Source organism: Antedon bifida, chromosome 1 (genome assembly GCF_963402885.1).
Source record: "Antedon bifida chromosome 1, ecAntBifi1.1, whole genome shotgun sequence".
NCBI classification, from domain to species: Eukaryota; Metazoa; Echinodermata; class Crinoidea; order Comatulida; family Antedonidae; genus Antedon; species Antedon bifida.
The window spans coordinates 31,939,323-31,962,689 of record NC_136226.1 but is presented as its reverse complement, the minus strand read 5'-3'; the positions used below and the strand labels follow the sequence as shown (position 1 = coordinate 31,962,689).

Below are 23,367 nucleotides of genomic sequence, written 5' to 3'. Positions count from 1 at the left end.
TAACCCAGAGTAATTCTACACATTTGAGTAACAAACATGGCGGCGTTCGGAGAGACAAGAAGAAGCGTGAACATTTTTCAAATTGTTCAAATACTTTTATTTAAATACAGTTGTCCCCTGGGTGAGATTTCAGTTATATAAATGACACATTTTCAAAGTCTCCTCTTGTTGTTTGTCATGTATTGCGGTCCTAACCAGTCGTTCAAAAAGACGTTTATTTTGTTGCTGAATTCTTAGGCCTGCAGAGTCTACAGTCCGAGTAGGCCCAACGGCATTTTAGCTGTCCTGCTGTAGCCTAGTTTGTACACCTCGTGAGGGTTGGGGATCTAGGCCTAGCTTTAACATTGGGAACCAATATCCTCTAAGACCTTCTATTTTTGTTGCATACAGTTTTTTTCAACAACTTTTTTCACTGGATTTGTAATGCAATTAAATTTACTTTATTTTTAGAATATTATTTATTATTAACATTTATTTAAGGCCTAAAATAAAAACTTTTTAAACACCGATTTTTTTTTTTTTTACTAGGTCTGACTATACTCTATACTCATACTGCTGTACTACTACTAGGTCTAGTAGTACTAGAGCTAGCGTAGGACTTACTCGCTTGGCCTAAAATTACTAGGGCTAGTAACTACAGTGGTAGGCCACCCTCTTCATTTGATTTATTCAATATCGGCTCTTTACAATTTACAACAGAACAAAAAAAACCAAAATGCCAGGATTGTCAAAAGCGAACCCAATCACTGTTTAAAGACTTTCCTTTAACAGAAATAAAATATAATATAAATAAAATATAAATGAAAAAAATTAATTAATTAAAATCTAAGACGTTATGAAAAAAATACAGCAGGGACCAGGTAATGACCATCTTAATAATGAACTACTACTAGGCCTAGTACAAGTTATTTATGTCATGAAGAATGGCCAAAAATAGTAGTGTACTAGCCTAAAGCCTAGTTTACTGTACAGTTAACTAGTACATAGTACAGTAGTAGTAGTATACTACATCATAGTCTGACTATGACTACATACAGTATGGTTTAATTTTTCCCCAGCCCTGTGAATTGTCATTACAGCATTTGCACATACCATTTTATTATTACCCTGAACAAACTTTAAATATTAATTATTTAAAACCTACCTTTCCAAGGCACATCATGATTGTTGGCCAATTCTAATTTTTTAGCAATTTCTTGTTCAACAGTCCAATCCCAACTGCCTAAATTAAATATCTGTCCAAATGCAGCATACACTCTTAATTAGTTGTCGAGTTGTTTTGATTGGATTCATTACCAAAGGGCATTCCAGGACCCCTGGTGTTAGCCCGTTTCAGAACGATCACCAGAGTGTGCTGAAGTATTGCAATTCAACGAGTGGAATTCTGGGCATTACCCAGCGATCACATCTTGTTTCTACGGTGATGAACCGTTCTTTTATGTCAATATATACCTACCTAGTATTAATTTACATACAGTAGTATAAATGTTGATATAAAAACCTTTTGTATAGTTTTTCAATGGCCTATTATACAGAAAAACAATGCTTTGTACTGTATGTTTTTATATTTTTTTTCTTTTTACAGTGCTATGGACTTCAGTGTGATTGAGTACAAGTTCTCTAGAACCAACTAATGTTTGCAGGAAAAGAAAGTAATTATCTGTAAGTTGATTTAATAACATACTAATATTTTTAACAAAATGATGTATTGTTAATTATTTACAATTTATATTTTACTTTTTAAAAAAAGATAAATTGGTTTTTATACAAATGTCCAATGATGTAAAAAAGAATCTGAGACTAATGTATTGCAGAAGTTGAGATTTCATTCAAGCTTCATCTTCATTTATCATCATTAATAAACATTTCATTTTTCATCTTTCATTCTTCATTTCATCCAAATCTTTACTGCCTGTAATACGTCTGTGACCAATGATTATGAGAGCTGAGGACAGTGATGTATTTAAAACTAATTATAGTAGTACCATTTATGCTAATTAAACTTGGTTTGCTTGTTTTTATACAGGTTGATGGCGCTGTTGTGTCATCCCGGATGAAGCTTGTCCCCGATCACGCTGAAATGGACGAAGTACAGATGATGCGCTAAAGGATATATACACCTTGAGGCTACCAATTCAATCAAGGTGTTTAGAAATTGTTTGGATATACTCTCCTTATTCATGCCTTTTATAATAAAGCCAATCAGATTCAGATATACTTATTGTCCAATGATGTGAAAATGAATCTGAGACTAATGTATTGCAAAAGTTGAGATTTCATTCAAGCTCCATCTTCATTCATCATCATTAATAAACATTTCATTTTCACCATTCATTCTTCATTTCATCCAAATCTTTACTGACTGTAATACGTCTGTGACCAATGATTATGAGAGCTGAGGACAGTAATGCATTTACAACTATAGTTGAGTTCTATTTACCATTTATGTCAATTTAACTTGTTTTGCTTGTTTTTATACAGGTTGATGGCGCTGTTGTGTCATCCAGGATGAAGCTTGTCCCGAGAGGCGTAAAGCTGACGAACTACAAATGATGCTCTAAAGGAATACTTCCACCTTTAGGCTACCAATTCAATCAAGGTGTTTAGAAATTGTTTGCATATACCCTCTTTATTCATGCCTTTATAATAAAGCCAATCAGATATTTTACTTGCTGTCCAATGATGTGAAAATGAATCTGAGACTAATGTATTACAGAAGTTAAGATTTCATTCAAGCTCCATCTTCATTCATCATCATTATTAAACATTTCATTTTTCATCTTTCATTCTTCATTTCATCCAAATCTTTACTGTCTGTAATACGTCTGTGACCAATGATTATGAGAGCTGAGGACAGTAATGTATTTACAACTATAGTTGAATTCTATTTACCATTTCTACAGATTTCAATTGTTTTCTTGTTTTTATAGGTTGAAGTCTGATTCAGGCCTGCAATAAGTATGACTTATGATTATGAGAGCAGGACAGCTATTAATCAATCTAAGAATAAATTTGAAAAACAGCACTTGCTGTTGAATCTGTATATTTACTGGACCGTGTTGTTTTCAATATTGATGTACATTAATATTTTCAGAATAAAAGATAAATGTTTCTGCATTTAATTAGTGTCTCAATTAAATACTGTATATATACAAAACCCCTCAATGACTGCCCGATTCTCTGAATAATGAAAAGCAAGTATAGTATTTACACAATCATTTAATAATCGCATTTCAATATTTATTAGACTGTCTGATCATGTGGAAATCATGGTTTTATTATGAACGATAACAAAAATACATACTGTACAGTATAAATACCACTGCTGTAAACACCTCAAAAAGAAGCCCAATTTTCTCCAACCACGACATGTTTTAAATACCAAATAAGATGATGGCATCTCATATCTAACCAAGTATTTCAGTAAATGCTAGATTTATCCCACAATTCCTTTGTGATTTCATAAACATGCGTTTGTAGACAGTATTACATCTGCAAACCATGGGGAAGACTCCTTTTTTTTTTTTAGATGAGCTTCTTTTCGAGTTATACAGTATTTATAACAAAACGTTCTTTACACCTACAACAGATGATGTTGGAAGTTTTAAAGAAATGATTCCTTTTATCTTTGATATATTGGTTACACCAGTTTCACTGATTAACTTCAACCAGGGAAGAGTCTTACACTTCCCTGCTTCAACTATGATCAAGTTTAACTATGACTTTCATGTAAGCATCTATTTTCACTGAGTGACTTCACCTAAGATGAGAGTTTATCTATAACTCTCCTATAAGCCTCTATATGTTCCTGATACCATTTCTCTAACATTTTGAATCTCTCATTTGTATCAACAGCCTGCATTGCTGCAGCAAGTTCTTCGGGTTTTAGAACTTTCTTCAGCTTGTCAAGCTCATTTTTCTGTTTCTGAAAATTAGAATAAAAAGGGAAACTTTTCAATCACAGAAAATGGTGTAGGTCAGGTCTTGCCCTTAGAAACATGGGTTGAAAAGTCTCCCAAATTGTGAGAAAGATAAAAGCAATCAACTTAAGATTATATTTGCAATAAAATATTTAAAATACCTGGAATGGAATATTCAGCCTTTGTTTAACCTCTATCCTATACGCTTTCACAGCCTCTGAATCGCTCATGTCGGTAGCACGTAACCGTAATATTTCATATACTCTACGAACTTGTTTCTTGGGAAAAAACAACAACCATTATTTGAAAAAGTCACTGTTACTCGGCCAAAAAGGGAAATTATACATTGGAGAGATAGGATTTCACAGATAGGGGACACTTTCCTGTGAAATGAACAGAGGGAAATATTGTATATTTTGTTAACACTATAACCACTATTAAGGGGATGCATTAACAATACCTTGTGAATTTTAGATTTTTCCAGCGCTTCATTTTCCATAGTGTGTGCAAACCCCTTGTGTATTACGTCAGCCTGGAATGACGGTAGATTCATGCAAACCTTACAATCAACATAATCTCTCAACCGAACAAAGTTGTCAGATGGATCTTCAACTATAAAAAGAAGGAATTATTTGTCAGAAAATAACACTAGTTTAGTATCATTTACTATACTTCGATAAAAAAAGACCTCTCATCTGGGTAAATTGGCCTTTAAGGGGACACTATTCTGTGAAACAAATGTATTGTAAAAGTATTGTACTATGTTATAAAACTATGGCGAGTTCAGGAGATGCCCTAATAAGGAAAGAATAAGTAAAAACTTACCTGTGAAATCAAGAACATTTGTATCTGAAACAAAGTCCCTGTAAATAGCTTGAAGAATCTCTGATCCATGTCCTTGTTTTTGATAAGGAGGAAGAATCAGCAATTGACTGAAATAAAAAGGGGTTTTACAAATTAATCATAAAATAAATGTATCATCCATATCTTTACTCAAACTACATTATGACGCATTTCTTTTACGAATGAAGTCGGAGTTCCGGACGCATACACAGGTATCACATTATGCCAACATAGATGTATTATTTATGATTTGTCAAATAAATAAATATTTTTTGTTCTATTACGCTTTACCTTATCCTCAGTCGAACCTTGTCGGGGTATGCATAGTATCTGTACAGAGTCATGTATCCAACAAAATTATATCTTGTGCTACTGCCCTCAACTTGTTTTTCAAAGCTGTTTAAGATGAATTTAAAAAAAGAAATGTTAATAAATTGTTGATTTCATGCATCATTAACAAAATGATTTCTGCCTGCTTATAAATTGGACAAACTAATGTGTAAAGCTCTGCCTACACTATCAAACTTTATGAAAAAAAGGTATATCACTACCATATTTGGGCACATCACACTGTTTTTGTCGAACTAGTTTGATAGTATATACAGACTATAAGAAAGGGTATAAATACATATTTTTTATTATTTTGCTTTTTCATACAATCCAACAGCGAGTAATTCACCAATTACAGGATGGATAAACTATTTAATTTTATCTCACTTATAAACTAACTCTCATTTGAGGCTTAGGAAGTGGAGTTGAAAGAGTCGTGAGTTACAACCCCGGCTCTAGGTCAGGATTGAACCCCGGACCTTGGGATTGGAGGGCACTTAACCACCAAGCTATAGCTCCATTAATATATGGTTAAAAAATAAATGCTTACAATGTGTAATATAACCATTGATCATCATCAGTGTCAATATATGAAGCGCCGTCAATAAAAAACCATAGAAACGTCTGCATTCGGGAATGATACTCGCGAAAGCTATCCAGCGACATCCTGTCATGTTTGTAGACTTGAAACTGTGATCTGCTGCCCTCACGTTCCCTACTGTACGAGTGAATGAGGTTTCCGCTGGGTTTAAAGGTAGATTCCTTTGCAAGTTCCTTGATGAACTCATCCTTACTTGTGATTGGTTGAATTTCTAATGTGTCTACGATTGCTTTTATAACATTATCAGCCTGATGAATCATGAAAATAAAGTTGTGAAATCATTAGAGCTAGGCTTAGAGTATCCTTTCTTTTGCATAGCATATGAAATGACGTAATTCCCACATAGTTTGAGCCTTGTGGTCGTAGCGCTTTAGAGAAAATTTACTTTGGATAAGCGCTATACATAAGACATTATTATTAATATTACTTCTTTAAAGAGACATAAAATTTAAAAAAAATTTAAAAAACTAGTAAAATAATCACAGTGTTATGAAAAAAAAAAAGGTTTGTGATGATATCTGAAAGTGATGCTTTCAATTAAAAAGGAAAGTCATCATTTTACTGGAACTAATGGTTTTTGTCAGAGACTTTATGTGGCTATTTTGGTTTTGGTTGCTCTCCTATTTTCTGAATAGGTGGTTTCCTTAAATCATGTGTACACAATTTTCTCCCCTGTTTTATCTTTGGTTTTTAAACCCCTGGAAATGGAACCCATGAAGAGATGTACTTGGAACACATGAAGAGATATACTGGGAACCCATGAAGAGACTGGAAAGTCATGAAGGGAAGCCATCAGACTGCTACATCTAAATACACTACTAACCTTAACACCTTCATACTGGTCTGGATTTATTTTCTCACTATAACTATGATTCAAATATACAGCTAAGCGTGTTGCACTGTAGTAAAGTTGTATTCGCAAGTCCTTGTACCCAAAGATGTTTTCTCTACAATTATAAAAAACAAAGTTCATGATGAAATAAAAAGAAATTTCTAATTCTATACATGCCATTTTACTTACTACTAGATTGATATTTAAATTTGCCTGTTTTTATTTTCAATGTATTAATTGCTTAAATTTAAATAGAATCTTGAATTAAAATATATTTAAATTTACTTACGTTTGACCAAACAATTGGTGAGTCATCTCTGGTCTAAATACCTTTTTATTGTTGAAGAAATCATCTTCTGATTTTACTAAAAATAGAAATACTTTATCAAAAGTACAATTCTAAAAACGCAAACTTTAAAAAAGAGATTTATAAAATAGTTTTGCATTACCCAACTTAATTTCCACAACATCATTTCCAACGCAGATAAACTGTTCCAAATCACTTTTTAATGAATTCATATCTGAAAAATCCATGCATTTAAAAACCATTAAATATTAAAAATAAATAAAAAAATTTAAATATTGATCTTCTATAGTCGAGTCAGTATCATAATTTATGTTTAATACTGTTTTACGTGTAAATCAATACAAATTATTTCTTTTACATCTACTACAGCCAAGGCTAGGCCTACCATCTATCATTTATTAGTGCAGTATATGAACAGCTACCGGGTTCCTACTAAATAAAATGAAGTTGGATAACTAGTTAGAAGAAATACCCGTCTGACTGAGCTGAGTGAGCTGAGGGAGGCTAGCCTAGCACACTCATATTTATTATGTAAGAAACAAAATCACAGCTACCTAGGCTTATTTTATTCTGGGTAACTATTTAATTATTCTAGTCCCTTACTAACTATTTTGTTGAAGAAATCATTTCATATTATTAAAGGAAAACACTTGGTCCTTCTTCTATGCTGCTGCTGGACTGGGGATTGTTTTGTTGTGTGTCGCAGTCGTGTCGCGCGTTTTTTAGTTTTTGTAAAAAAAGTTCATTGGCCGCAAAGCGCGCCACCACACACCAGGCTGTGTGTACTGTACTGCATGACATCATCGATCCAATCCAACGTTAATTTAAAAAAGACTAATATCTGAATAACAGTTCAACTAATATGAACTATATTTCGACTCGTCCAAATACGATATTAAATATAAAGTCCACGTAAAAATATACGTTTTAATAAAAAGAATATTTTAATTTTGACCCTGGTCCCAAAATGTCATGCAACTTATTCTATTGACAACCAATGAAAACGTAGTAATCTCATGAGTTATCCTAATATGGGAATGATGTTTCCAAATAAGGAAAGTTCTTCCAGGGATGCCGGGTTTTTGATCTTTCGCGACGACGAGCGAAGTAAAGTGAAGAAGATATTTCGACTCGTCCTTGGTTGTTTTTGTAGCGTATTGTCTGTTAAAATACGCATTTTCCCCCAATACTTGGACTAAATTTTCCTATTAACATTGTGATTGTAAAGAGCAAATATGACGTTGCTAGGTTTCCGGCAAGCATCGTGTTCTCCAGCTGAAAATACGGTAAGTCTGTTGTTGTTGCTGAATCTGGTTGAGAAGTTTTCTGTTGACCTGATAGGGCCTAGGCCTAGGCTGGGGTTGTGATCAACAACGAGAAAACCAGCCACCGTCCCCAATAGGCCTAGGCCTAGCTTAAATAATAAAAGAATAAAATATTTGTTATTGTTCAGAATATATAGAAAATTTGTTTCTAAGCCTAGGCCTAGCTAATATCGAGACAGCCGCACCGGATCATATCAACCAAGATATTTTATTTATAATTTTAAATTTTATTTAATTTATTATTTAATTTAGGCCTATTAATTTATTATTTTGAATTATTATTTAATATTTTTTTTTTATCTTTTGTGGTTAACTACCACCTTTATTTATTCAATGTTACATAAACAACAATTAAAGAATCTCATATATATATTTACATTATTTTCTGCATATTTTTTGTTATGTTATCACAAAATATATTGCATGTTTAATAAAAAAGTTGTTTAGTTATGAAACGTTTGTTAACTTATTTATTATATTATTATTTAATATTAATTAATTCTAGTTAGTGGGCCTACTAGACCCCCTAATATGATGCCACTACTGGGCCTTTATTTGCAGCCTATAATAGTATTTAATTTTTTTTAAATGCAATATTGATATAAAGTTTGCGGTACACCACGTGTGTTAGTTCTGAAAAGAACTGTTGAGTTTCTCGACGTTTCGATCAATATACTTTGATCGTCCTCAGGACTCCTGTGGTGTACCGCAAACTTTATATCAACATTCGATTTCGCCATGCAAACCTTCAAACAAATGCAATATTGTTATTATTTCACAGGGACTGCATCTAATCAAACGGGCAGATCCAACATTACTGCGGCAAATATTTCACAAGGTAAGATATTTGGAATTACATAACGACTGCAAAAAATTGGCGTCATCTTTTTAAATAAAAATAAGATTGTTAATTAAAACTTATTTATTCAGCAAAATTCAGTTTAGGTTGAGGTAGGAAAGGAAACCAATTTCTTGCACCAAAGTTAAGACTTATCTTAAGTCATTTTTCTTTTCTTAGTATGCAAGTATTGAAAGTGAAACGGGTGAAAGATTCATGACACAAGAAGATCTTATCCGTAATTATTTAGGATTGCAACCTGAAAGAAACTACAACCCCGTCACAATGAAGCTGTTGGCGTCAGTTGTGGACCAGACTAAAGACGGGTACATTTTATATTTTATTTGTTTAAGCTTTAATTTTGAAAAAAAAAGAAGAAAGTTTATTTCTGACACATTTTAATTGGCATTATGAAATCTTTTGAAGATTAAATAACTTCAACTTTTATTTATAAAGAAAACATTTCTAATTTCAAAATAATAATCTGTGTGTTGGACTTGATACAAGCACAGAGCAAAATAATATACGTAAATTACTCTACAGTCAGGGGGAAATGGCAAAAGGCTTCCTACTTTCTAGGAGTTTTATGTGGAAAGTTCTCAGATAATTTTGTTAATTGACAAACTTAACTCACTTTGTAACATGACCACACAGTCATTAGTTAGTTAAATTGGCAACATTTTAAAACTGTTTCATTAAGGTGATTCTGAGCTTAGTTATATAATTTCAAAATATAATTCTTCCAAAACTGACATATACCTATTTAATTAGTTTTTAGTCATTTCCACAATACAAACGATTGCCATTATTTCATGATTAATAGTCTAAAATGAAAATGAAAGCTAGCATAACTTTCAATCTATTTACTTTATTCTCTGAACATTGAAACAGATGTATTGGACGCTAAATACCTTTTTTATAATGTCTTCTAATAGGAAGGTATCCTTCATAGAGTTCCAAGCCTTTGAGGCCTTGCTCTGTTCACCAGATGCCTTACATATGGTTGCCTTCCAATTGTTTGATACCAACGGATCTGGATTTGTATCATTTGGTTAGTAAATTCTTTAACATATTGTCCCCCAAAAACATGAAAAATGAAGATTAATAAAATCAGACTTTAAATATGTTTTAATAAAGTTATTCACTTCTGTAAAAAAAAAAAAATATTATTTCACTTATTTATAAAAGGAAATGGTTAATTTTAACCAAAAACCATTGTTTGACAGAAATTTTTTTTTTTCAGGTAAATATTTTTTTTTTCGATCCAGTTTTTGGTCAAAGTGAATAACTATAATTTGACAATGGCGTATTCAACAAAAAAAATTGAAAAACAAAAATATCTTTCTTTCTCTCATGGATTCAAAATTATTTATTACTTTGAATATTTATAAAGTAATTTTAATAATTTTATTAAGGTTATAATATATTAAACTTGTAGACCTTTATAATGAATAAATTATGCCATTACCAGAATATGCACTTGAATTGATTTTAATATTTAAATAATTATTGTTGATTTATTTCAGATGAATTTAAGAACGTGTTCAGTCAAATGGAGATCCATCAACGAATACCTTTCAACTTTGACTGTCCATTTGTAACTTATCATTTTGGTTCTAACAGAAAAACTCAACTATCTTACTCTGAGTTCTCACATTTTTTAGTTGTAAGTACATAATCACTTTTGTAAACCTATTCATTCAATAGTCCACAGAATTCTCTTTTATTTGCTAAATTGACCAAAAATGTTCAACAATATCACAATACAATACAATCAACAAAATCTTTAACAATAAAACGGGCTATTTGAAATACAGAGTTCACTGTAGCTATTTGTCTATTTCGTGCCTAGCTTACCTGGATAAACTGACAATAGCCCTTTCTATCTGCAAGGAGAGTATACATTTACAAAATGTCTTCATTAATGTGATTGTATTATTTGTGATGCAATTCTGGTAGTGGATCACAATACAAATAACTGGGTCCTCTTGGAAACCAGTCTTTGACTGAAGAGGTTGTCCAGTATAAAAATAAATAATAACAAAACAAACACTATTAACTAAAATATAAACAACTGTTAATTTAAAACAAATACAAATGAAAAGTTGAGCAATTTTTTAAATTTTATGCCATGTTTTATCTGTTTCAAATTTAAAATGTTGCTTGGCTTACTATTATGCAAACTATTTTATACTAAATCTGGTCAAAAAATAAATCTGTTTAAATAATAAATCTGTTTTTTAAAAATAAAAATGACAGATTCTATATTCCTCATTTCATTTCATTTATTCATTTAGCATCCATTCAACAATACATTTAAAATACATAACAAAGAAAATATACAAATAATTAATAATATACAAATAATTATTCATTTTAGTACTGTTTTGATTTTTACCTAAAGGTTAATTTACGTTTGAAATGAATACTAAATTAATTGATAATATTACCAGATGGAACTAAATGATATTGCATTGATTTTCTACCATGATGAAAGTACCATCAATTTTGGCAATAAATGTGTTCCAATTGAATAATAATCTTTTTAGCCTAAATCTCTTTAAAGTTAATGTGTTTGCTCGTTTATTTCTATTGATCTGTAACGCTTCCTTGGCAGAACCTTCAAGAAGTGCACGCAAATCAAGCATTTCAGAAACTTGACACCAAAAAACAGGGTGTCATCAACGCATTAGAATTCCAGAAGGTGATGACAACGATAAGAGGCCATATGCTAACGCCATACGTTGAAGACAATCTGGTTAATGTATGTATTCCATATTTAGAAGTCAAGAATAATTTATTTTTAAAAATTCTAACTAATTTTAAGTGGAAAAAAGTGCTCTAAGCGTGCCTCTTCTGCATGAGTCTATTTCGTGCCTAACTTACCTGGATAAACCGACAATAGCCGTTTCTCCTCAAAGAGCATAAAGTAGAAATGTTCATTTAACACCCCTCTCCACAAATGGTATAGTCCATGATGAACTATGCAACTCAGGTGGGAGCCTCCCCACAAACCACCATCATCATTTCTTTTCAAAACATGAATGAGTAAATCACTGGGAATTTAATAATACATTCATGTCCACATAGCAATAATCTTTTGACTCTCAACTTTGTATAGTTGAACAATAATTTCAATAATAACTTTCTTTTCAAAATTACTATAGAACAATAATTGTTTAAAGATATTTTCATAGGTTGCTGGTGGAGAAACGAAGCATTTAGTTAGTTATCCGTATTTTTTGGCCTTCAATTCGATGTTGAAAGATGTGGAACTTATGAGAAGAATATACAACTCAATAGCCAAGTATGACCCAACAGTAGCAGTAACAAAAGGTACCAGGAAATATTTAGCATTTTATTTGTAGTCAATCTAATTCTTATTCTTTATTGCTAAGAAAAAAAATAAACAAAAATAAAAACCCATGAAGTAAGTTGGCTAAAGCTCCGTCTACACTATCACACTAATTTGACAAAACAAGTGTGATGTGCCCAAATATGATAGTGATATGCTTAAATATGGTAGTGATATGACATCATCATGTCCGTATATGGGCACATCACATTTTTTTGTCACATAAAATGTAATAGTGTAGACAGAGCTTTAAAACCTGTGTTCCTTTTCTGTCGCCCAGTTTTTTTTTTATATATGAAGAGAACTTCAAAATGATATACAACTTCACTGACAGTAATACAGTTCTTTTCTTCATTCTTTTTAGAGGAGTTCCTTCACGCCTCTCAAGTATTTCCTCAAGTTTCACCTTTAGAAGTAGAAATATTATTCCATCTTTGTACACAGGATAAATCAACAGGGTATGCTACTGTCGCTCTTCAATAGCACACTAGGGACTTTACGAAACAGGACGGTTAGGGGAGGACAGAGATTCTGTATTCGCTAAAGCATAAAGTCATAAACAGTCGATATAGCCGTTTTATTAGTTACGCACCCTTGCACAGAGACAATCATTATTTTTAGTCGTTCTCTGTAAACAAGAAAATGCCAACTTTATCTTCTTCAAAAAGTTAAGACGACAGAATGTCACGCTAAGCTCCGCCCACTGTTACCAGTCCCTACTGTCGGAGTATAACAAAAATATACATATACCTACAAACAAAACACTGATAGCTTGCATGACTTTTATTTATACATTTTGGGTGGAAACGGAAGCTATCACAACGCTGAATGTTTTGTAGGCATGTGTAGATTTTTGTTACATTCTATGGCACTCTATGGTAGTTTTAGTGTTGCGGCAAGTTAATGTGATTTCATATGGTAGTGAAATGACATCATCATGTCCGTATATGGGCACATCACATTTTTTTTCACATAAAGTTTGATAGTGTAGACAGAGCTGAATGATAGACATTTCCAGCTTGTATATTACACTTTGATGGTTAGTTTTAATGGTATTGTTTGTGTCTAGGCGTATAAGAATGGGAGACATAGACAAGATAGCCCCAGGAGCTGACTTAGTCCGACAACAAACAGAACAGCCAAAAACAGAAGTAGACAGAACCGTACTGGTACAGGTAGCTGAATCTGTCTATAGGTTTACCTTGGGTTCAATTGCTGGAGGTAAGTATTTGTTTTTTTGTCTCATTTAAATTTATTTAGAAAAATAAACATATTTGGAAAACTTACAACTAAAAGAAAATTGAATAGAGCCAATAACGTTTTAAATTCTCAAAAACTAAATCAAAGTTAAAAATCAATGTCCTTGTCTACAGCAAACATTACAAATATATAATAAATATCATTCAAGTATTGTATCTGCCTTACAAATTTATCAAATTCAAATGTTGTGCCAGTAATGTGACAACTTTAATAAAATGTAATTGTCACCTTGTATTTTAGTTATTTATTTAAAAACATACTTATACAGGATAACAAATATATCAGGTATAGAGATATTGCACACATGGTCCTATTTTTTTAGAGCAATTGAAAAAAGTTCATAAAAAGACATTAAAAAACTTATAAAAAAACCTGTATTGTTCCAACAAGCAGACATATATTGTATAATATTTTATAACTCTGTTATTGAGAGTGTTCTGACCTTTTCTTTCATCTGCTGCTTCTATAATCTCAGGGTCAAGGAAACAAATTCCTTACAAAAAATGTAAAATTGTTATCTTAAGTTCCAAAGTAACAGGTTGTAACCTATCTTTTTTTTGTGATAGAAAAATTTTAGAAAAAAATAAGGCAATTAAAAAAATTTTTAACCACACTATTCATAAAGAAAAGTTTAAAACTTGCAAAATTAACTGCGAAAGAAATTCTTTTGTGCCTGTCGCCATCAGACTATTAAATACATAACATTTTATAAATTTTAACCTTTTTATTAAATTTTACTTTTTATTGTAATAACTTAAACATTTTATAATTCTAAGAGTTTTATATTTTATATTTGATGTAATTTGTACTTTTTATTGTAAGATGAAGTAATCCATCTCCTTCTTTTATAAATTGCCCCATGAGGGATGAATAAAGATATAGAAGGTAATTGTGATAAGTGTGGATGTCCTTGTTAGTCACTTTTAGCAGATACATATTTTACTTTGTGTCTTTGTTTTCAGCTACCGGCGCAACGGCCGTTTACCCAATAGATTTGGTAAAAACCAGGATGCAGAACCAGCGTGGTGGCTCAGTGGTGGGAGAGCTGATGTACAAGAACAGTATTGACTGCTTCACAAAGGTGATCAGGTTTGAAGGAATATTTGGATTGTACAGAGGTAATTTTTTAGTTCGTTTCTGTTAAACCAGGCTGTGAGTGGTGGATTTGTTTCTACTGCTGTTTTTGGTTTAAAAAAAAAAAATTAGTAGTGGCACTTTAGCTATGGATATATTTTTTAAGTCCTTGTAAATTGTGTTTTTTTTTTCAGGTCTATTGCCACAAATTGTGGGTGTAGCCCCAGAGAAGGCTATCAAGCTAACGATGAACGATTTGGTACGAGATAAAGTTCGCAATAAAGATGGATCTCTGCCTCTTTGGGGTGAAATATTAGCTGGTGGTTGTGTAAGTAAAGGTTTCTTTAAAAAAATCTACAAAATGTAATAATTTTTTTACATTTTTTATTTCATCCTCATCCAACAGTGAGTAACTCTCCAATTACAGGATAAACTATTTTATAATTTATCATGCTTATAAACTAAGTCTCATTTGAGGCTTAGGGAGTGGAGTTGAGTTGTGAGTTAAACCCTGGCACTAGGTCAGGATTGAACCCCGGATCTTGGGATTGGAAGGCAAGCACATTAACCACCAAGCTACAGCTCCCATTGTTACTGCAAATTCTCTTATCTATCTGTTTTCTTGTATCATAGGCTGGAGGCTCTCAAGTTATGTTCACTAACCCTCTAGAAATTGTTAAGATCCGCTTGCAAGTAGCAGGTGAGATTGCTGGTGGCCCACGAGTGAGTGCAATCAACGTCATCAAAGATCTTGGCATATTTGGTCTTTACAAGGTAATATTTATGACAATATTATTTTTGAAAATGTAATTATTTTCTGGTTGATTGTTTAGAGAATTTCTTAGAAGCTAACCAAAAACTATTTAAAAAAACAATTTATGTCAGTGTTATATAAAAAGCATACAAAACAGCAGACTGTTTTTCTCTGTTATATCTTTTTGGACTTTAAATCCACTGTGTTTCTTCAATGACTTTTTTTCCATCCATCCATTATTATTCAACTCTGTTATATTTTGACTTGACTTTCTTAAGCTCTGTCTACATTATCAAACTAGTTTGACAAAAAAAAGTGTGATGTGTCCAAATATGCTAGTGATATGCTTAAATCATGGAGGAAATATTATAGAAATACTATATATTGTAGTGATATGACATCATCATGTCCATATATGGGCACATCACATTTTGTTGTCACATAAAGTTTGATAGTGCAGACAGAGCTTTAGGGAGCCCGTACTTCTGTATTAAAAATCTATTGTATTTTTACTTGCCTTTCTTAGGGAGCTCGTGCTTGTTTTCTGCGTGACATACCTTTCTCTGCACTGTATTTTACCTCATATGCACATCTTAAAAAATACTTTGCTGATGAGACTGGTCACAATAGTCCTTTGTCATTGCTAACAGCAGCTACAATCTCAGGTAAGTTATAACACAATTCAATATCACATATATACAGTATTTGCATACATTAAGCTCTGTCTACACTATCAAACTAGTTTGACAAAAAAAGTTTGATGTGCCCAAATATGGTAGTGATGCACAAATATAGTAGTGATATGACATCATCATGTCCATTTATGGGCACATCACATTTTTTTGTCACATAAACTTTGATAATGTAGACAAGGCTTTAGAAATAGCCTTATTAAGAACATTTTCACTGTGTATAATTCTGTGATGGCTATATTACTAGTAGCTAATAGCTAAAATAAAGCTATTTTTAGTAATAATGTTATATAATCCCTTTTACAGGTGCACCAGCGGCTTCTCTTGTAACACCAGCAGATGTGATCAAGACGAGACTACAGGTGGTGGCACGTAGCGGCCAGACAACCTATGCAGGTGTTTTTGACTGTGCAAGAAAGATTTGGGCAGAAGAGGGTGGAACTGCATTCTGGAAAGGTGCTGGTGGTAAGTAATCAATAGGATAGTGAATGTATACTTAAGATTTGTTGACTTCATTAAAGCTCTGTCTACACTATCAAACCTTATGTGACAACAAAATGTGATGTACCCACATATGGACATGATGTCATATCATTACCATATTTTGGCATATCACTACCATATTTGGGGATATCACTACCATATTTGGGCATATCACTACCATATTTGGGCATATCACAACTCGTTTGATAGTTTAGACAGGCATTGTTTGCATGGTAAATCTTGATTTAAGAAAAGAAATATTATAAAAGTTGGAATTAAAATGAATACATCTGATTTTTTTGTTCGAAATATATATGCAAGATTGTACTAAAGTCTACAAAATGTAATAATTTTTTTTAATGTTTTATTTCATACTCATCCAACAGCGAGCACAAACTCGCCAATTACAGGATGGATAAACTATTATTTACTTTTTTTGTCAAACACTATTGTTAACCTTTTTTGTTGATTCAGTAAATGCAAATAAAAAGAAAGACTTTTTTTTTCATCTATTGAATCAACAGAATAGAGCGTCACTTTTTTTTAAATTATTCATTTTGTTTATCTTTGCAGCTCGTGTGTGTCGTTCATCACCTCAGTTTGGTGTTACTTTGCTCACGTATGAATTACTGCAAAGATATCTTCCTGTTGACTTTGGTGGAAAGTAAGTACTACTAATTGATATGCTTATTATTTAAATGTTTGAGAATAACCTGTGTACAAGTATGGATGATGTACACTATACATGTTGTACCTCTGCCATTAAAACGTGGTTCCCACTAGCTTAACACAACCTACGTAAAATAAGAAAATGCCCTTCCACGTCTGCATGAAATCAAACCTGCCTATTGTGCGTCAACACTAGTGAGTTAGTTAGTGACCTAGTTCACTCCGCATACTTTTGAGTGCACCCTGTTCTATGTTTTCTAGTGTTCTTTTGCCTTGAGTTCTTGCGTGAATCAAACTGATTTGATTTCCGGTAGCGATGTTCGCAGCACTGTTGTTGTATTGCGTTCTAGTGGGAACCATGCTTTAATGACGGTCATTTGTTTTTAAACCAAAATTAGAGATTGAAATTATATTCGTGATAGTATCAGTAAGCATTTGTTTTTTTTTTTCATTTCAGTCAACCAGAAGGTTCAAAAACATCCAAATCTATGCATCTGGCAGACCTTCCACCTGTTAACCCAGAACATATTGGAGGATTAAGATTAGCTGTAGCAACATTTACAGGTGTAGAATCCAAATTTGGTCTATTTTTACCAAAATTTAGAAACCCAATCGCGAAAGTAGAAAGTTAGCCACAAAAAAAAACATAGAATTTTAAAATCTAAAATATGTTGCCTTTACGCTGTTATAGGAAAAAAGTCTTTTTGAGTAAAACAACCATTTTAAAAATAGCAATATAGATACTACTGTGGTAGTCTGCCTAATACTCATCCAGCATTAAAACACAAAAGAATGTAAAGCTTTGTCTACACTATCAAACTAGTTTGACCGATGTGTATTGTGCCCAAATATGGTAGTGATATGCCCAAATATGGTAGTGAAATGCCCAAATATGGTAGTGATATGACATCATCATGTCCATATATGGGCACATCACATTTGTTTGTCACATAAAGTTTGATAGTGTAGACGGAGCTTAAGAAATAGATTAGTATTCCAACCGTATATTATCAAAGTCCTTTCATACAATGTGTGTATGTGTAAGCAACCTTTTAAATTATTAGAGTAACCTCTTTGAATTATTGTTACATTCTTAAGTAATTTATTTCAAAGCTAAAATATACTATGTGAACATAGTACCTTAAAATGTTAGTACACCCTGAATATAAAGCTCTGTCTACACTATCAAACCTTATGTGACAAAAAAATGTGATGTGCCCATATATGGACATGATAATGTCATATCACTACCATGTTTGAGAATATCTCTACACTATTTGGGCACATCACACTTTTTTTGTCAAACTAGTTTGATAGTGTAGACAGAGCTTTAAGTAATTTATAGTACCTTAAAATGTTAATACACCCTGAATATAAAGCTCTGTCTAAACTATCAAACTTTATGTTACAACAAAATGTGATGTGCCCATATATGGACATGATGATGTTATATTACTACCATATTTGGGCACATCACATATATTAGTCAAAATCTTTACAAACATGTACAACTAACTATAAAGCATATGAAAGTGTACAACTTTGCTGTTTGCTATTTGTGTGTGTAATAATATACCACCGATATTTGTATTTAGGAAATAAATTAAACATTGGCATATTGTCATTGTGTGATGATATCTAGGTGTAATATGGATTGTTCTAATGCTGTGTGTAGGCTGCATATAAATACATATAAATCAAACAGTCATTTGTAGTGGTTTGTGTTTGTGAATGGTTTATTTTGTGTCATTCCATTGGATAATATGCACACAGGTAATATTGTATTCAACAACAAGTGTTGCTTCTGGGGTGCTTTTTTTTTTAAACTTATGCAGCTAACATGTTCTTTTTGTTTTGTTTAAATCGATTCTACAAATTAATAATTAAATTAAAATTATTATTTAACAATGTTTAATCTTCAATATTCTATTTGTGGAAGTGTTAGAATAAAATTATTAATACAACTCATCCTGGTATCATATTTGTACCCTAACAACAAGGTTTAAACAAATATTGTTAATTCAACCATTTTATTTTGGGTCACAAACAATCTAAAAGGGGTGTCACAAAAATAACTAAAAGATAATATTGTATGTATGTGATTTCATCATATTTGATTAAATTATAGGGAATTTTTATTTTAATACATGAAATTTAATTTGCAGTGAAAGATGTTTTTAGTAAATTAGAATGAATGTTTTCACAACACAGTGATTATAAATTATTTAAATAAATCACTATTTTGAGAAAAAAGCGTTTTCTATGTTCTTTGATTGTTTTAGCGGTGTTTTAAAACTTATAATTATTTTAATTATTTATAAAAGTTATCCATTCAAGATCAGATTAATATTGTCATCATATAGAGGGCGCTAGACACGCAACTTCTCAAAAAAAAAAAAAAAAAATATTGAGGTATATTCAGAGCGTCATTTCGACGATCGAGCATTCTCTACTTCTACGGAGCGCCATTTATGCCTTTATTTACTTCCGAAATAGAAATAGTACTACGGTAACTGGTTCAGTGGACCAAATTTAGCACCAGTGGAGCACAGTGATATAAAATAGAAATAAGTCACTGAATGTTAATATCTTTTCGTATTTTAATACACTGTGCTCAAGTGGACCAAATTTGGCGTCAGTGGAGCACAGTGATATAAAATAGAAATAAGTCACTGAATTTTAATATCTTTTCGTATTAAGCATATTTGAATACCTATCGGTATGGTACCATACATGTTCGACAATACAGTATCACATATCTCTTTAAAAAAAAAAACAATATTAAAAAAAAAAAAAGTATCCGTCGAGGTTCGAACCCCAGCCGATAGCACTCAAAACTGAGCATTACCCGTTACGCCACCAAGTACATGACTGAACAGCTGATAATAGTCTATTTATACGTGTATTACGTAATTGATCATTACGTCATAAATATCCTATTTATCTTGCTAAAACCAAAATGATCAGTTAGCTCAGTCGTCTGAGCGTCGTGTTAACAACACGTATGTCGTGGGTTCGATTCCCACGCTGGTCGGTGGAATAGAGTTAAGGCTATGCGAGCCACTGTGTTTGGGGTTCACAGATCATACGTCCCCCTTTCCACCACACACCATGAGGCGACAACATCAATGCATCTGGTGATGTGGTGGGAACGACCCCAAAAGGCTGTGGCAGGGCCTTAGTGCTGAGGCAGGGAGAGCACATTTACCATCTTTTTTTTTGGTTCTCGCTAACTGCTTTGATGTTTTAAATTTTATGTTTAGCGCCCTCAATTTAATTTATTGTTTAAAAAAAATGAATTAATTCTCTTCGTTACGTGTTTAGAAGAGAATTAATTTTAACTCATCGTAGTTTGGTATGCCGTGCGTTTGTTATGCAAATGAGTGTGCACATGTGCTGTGGGAAAGATGGTATTGTTAGTCATTCGCGATCAACACACAACACTGTTCAATTTTTATTTTGTTAATCTTTTACATTAGAATTGTAATTCTACCGTTACACATTATAGTGTGCTTTTAAATATACGTTTCATGCAAGATATTGTATTGTAGGCCTACTAATATGTTGTGAATAAAAGTTTATGGTAGAATAAATAAATAAATATGTTTTAAGCAGATCTTCGAAATTAAAGCATAATTATGAAGTCGAGTTTTTTAAAACCCAACCTAAAATTCGCATCTGGATAGTTGAAATTTAACATTATAATTATCAAAGGTGATATGATAATTCTAATTGTTTTCTAAATTATAGAAATATTAAAATTAGTAAGTAGGCTTTTGTGTGCTAGCTCTGTTTGTATTTCATAATTTTGTTTTGTTGAATTACCGTCACGGCCGCGTGCATTGCATGTCTCACACTTGGGAAACAATCACCATTGTATGGCTGGTCCTGAAGACTTTTATATTTCGTTTCATAATTTCCGAGGACTAAGCTTTCATTCTTAGCTCTGCCCCAACCATGGTGAGCTTAACTGGAGACTTAATATTTTAATTTCATATTTCAATAAATAGTTTTTTCAAAATTGTCTTTGCTCAGCCCCAATCATGGTGAAGACTCTTATATATCATGTTTCAAAATACTATAGGTGTCATTTCTGGGGACCTTGTAGCTATTTTAAACAGTTTGGTAAGCCCTGCGTTGTTATGCAAATGAGTTTTTGAATTTTTACTCTTTTTTTTGGCTTTCGTTACATGTATTTGTAAATTTTATGTTTAGCGGCCTCAATTTTAATGTAAAAAAAAAATCTTCGTTACGCGTTACGTGCTGAGAAGAGAATGTATCTCTCATCATAGTTTGGTATGCCGTTCGTTGTTATACAAATGAGTTTGTGCAGGTGTAGTAGGAAAGATGGTATTGTTAGTCATTCGTGGTCAACACGCCCCACCGTTAAATTTTGATTTTGTTAATCAATGTTGCAACATTGGTAGCGAAATGTCCGATTCTTCATAGTAGTTGGTGTGTATGGCCGCGCCGTCCCAGAATAAACATGTTTTAAACAGATAGTCTCCGATGGTTTTTGTATGAGGTTAATGGAGAGTGAAATAAGATCAAATATAGAACATTTGCAAAGATGCCGATTTCCAGACCAATTTCGAAGCTTAGACTAATTCCGCCGCCGGGCTAGGCCATAGGCATATACGAAGTCGAGTTTTAAAGTAGAAAACCCCACCTAAAATGTGGATCTGGATATTGACATTTTAACATTATCATAATTATCATAGGTGACTATGTATAGTGATAAGTATAAGTAAGTGCATTTCTGGGCTCTATTTTCATTGCTCTGCCTCAACTATGGATGGGCTAGTACTGGAGACTTAATATTTAATTTTATATTTCAATGAATAGGTGCACTTTCCGGAGACAAGCTCATATATTGTCCTGGTGAGTCTTATATAGTTTGTTTCATTCAAATCATGTAACGCCATTTTTTCGGGCGGGAACCTACTGTATACAGCTCTTTTTTTTCAAAATTGTCTTTGCTCAGCCCCCTGAAGATTCTTATGCATGTTGTTTGAAAACATAATAGATGTCATTTTCGGGTATTTTAAACAGTTTGGTAAGCTATGTGCATGCGTTGTTATGCAAATGAGTCTGTGCAGGTGTTATTATGGTAAAGATGGTATGTTAGTCATTCGCGGTCAACACGCCACACTGTTAAATTTTGATGCTGTTAATTATTAACATTAGAAGATGTTTCAAATCATGTAAATAAAATATTCCGGGCGGGAAGCTAACAGTTCCCCTCGTTTAGTTTGCAAAAGTAATCTCGAAAAGAACTCCATGTGGAAAAGAAGCCCACCCAAGAGTACTAAAAATGAAGAAGCACATGGGCTTCTTTTCGAGGTTTTATGGCAGTCTGGAAAATGGAAAATAATGCCATGCAACTTTGTTTCTGGTTTAAAAAAAGTTCCACTTGACATTTACAATCCTCAAAATATCTCTCTTTCAAAATAAAAGAAAAACAATATTCATTATTTTCCATTTAAAAAAAAATCCACTGGTGCCAATGGGTCCACTTGAGCACAGTGTATTACCATACGAAAAGATTGAAACTTGAGTGACTTTATTTCTATTTTATATCACTGCTCCCCTGGTACCAAATTGTGTCCACTTGAGCACGGTGTTTTATACGAAAAGATATTAAAATTTAGTGACTTTATTTCTATTTTATATCACTACTGTGCTCCACTGGGGCCAAATTGGGTCCACTTGAGCACATTGTATTAACATACGAAAAGATATTAAAATTTAGTGACTTTATTTCTACTTATTTTTTTATTAAACCTTATTTTGTGAGGGTGACCCTCAACAGCATATGCAGACAGTCAAAAACATATATGAAAAAACGGATGAACTATGTTAAAAAAATATAAAAATATATAATATATATGTACTTAAATACAAAAATATAGCCTACAATACTATACAAAACGTTGAGTTTTTTCTTTTCGGATTAAATATTTTTTTAGAGCAGACTTAAAAATTATTTATTGTTACCGCATTTCTTAGTTTGGTGGGTAGCAAATTCAGGTATGTTGGTGCTCTATATATGGATGAAGCTTTTCTTAAAAGTTTCAGTTTTAG

The 23,367-nt window shown here is 32.4% G+C and overlaps 2 protein-coding genes and 1 long non-coding RNA gene across 6 annotated transcripts; 2 read left to right on the top strand and 1 right to left on the bottom strand.

Moving 5' to 3' along the window:
* The first annotated feature begins 26 nt into the window (after positions 1-26).
* On the top strand, positions 27-3,145 carry LOC144850736 (uncharacterized). The gene is made up of 5 exons (XR_013614112.1): positions 27-121; positions 1,586-1,662; positions 2,027-2,144; positions 2,482-2,599; positions 2,931-3,145. It is a non-coding gene; the product is annotated as an uncharacterized LOC144850736 (long non-coding RNA).
* Positions 3,146-3,201: 56 nt separating this feature from the next.
* On the bottom strand, positions 3,202-7,547 carry LOC144850657 (histone acetyltransferase type B catalytic subunit-like). 4 transcript variants are annotated; one of them, XM_078708021.1, is made up of 10 exons: positions 7,437-7,547; positions 6,976-7,047; positions 6,816-6,891; positions 6,518-6,641; positions 5,644-5,942; positions 5,055-5,159; positions 4,746-4,852; positions 4,381-4,532; positions 4,082-4,198; positions 3,202-3,925 (listed from the first exon to the last, which is right to left on the bottom strand). In XM_078708021.1, the coding sequence occupies exons 2-10, from the start codon at positions 7,043-7,045 to the stop codon at positions 3,761-3,763; spliced, it is 1,215 nt and encodes a 404-aa protein (XP_078564147.1). In that variant the 5' UTR covers positions 7,046-7,047; positions 7,437-7,547; the 3' UTR covers positions 3,202-3,760. The 4 variants fall into 4 exon arrangements, with proteins under 4 accessions (XP_078564147.1, XP_078564156.1, XP_078564164.1 ...); XM_078708030.1 differs by having other exon boundaries at positions 7,441-7,526; XM_078708038.1 differs by lacking the exon at positions 6,976-7,047 and having other exon boundaries at positions 7,441-7,479.
* Positions 7,548-7,935: 388 nt separating this feature from the next.
* Positions 7,936-18,991, top strand: LOC144850552 (electrogenic aspartate/glutamate antiporter SLC25A12, mitochondrial-like). The gene is made up of 16 exons (XM_078707848.1): positions 7,936-8,119; positions 8,940-8,996; positions 9,177-9,322; positions 9,932-10,047; positions 10,523-10,662; positions 11,614-11,760; positions 12,194-12,332; positions 12,716-12,809; positions 13,421-13,572; positions 14,574-14,729; positions 14,880-15,013; positions 15,319-15,459; positions 15,966-16,104; positions 16,438-16,596; positions 17,188-17,278; positions 17,741-18,991. The coding sequence occupies exons 1-16, from the start codon at positions 8,069-8,071 to the stop codon at positions 17,913-17,915; spliced, it is 2,037 nt and encodes a 678-aa protein (XP_078563974.1). The 5' UTR covers positions 7,936-8,068; the 3' UTR covers positions 17,916-18,991.
* The last annotated feature ends 4,376 nt before the right edge of the window (positions 18,992-23,367 follow it).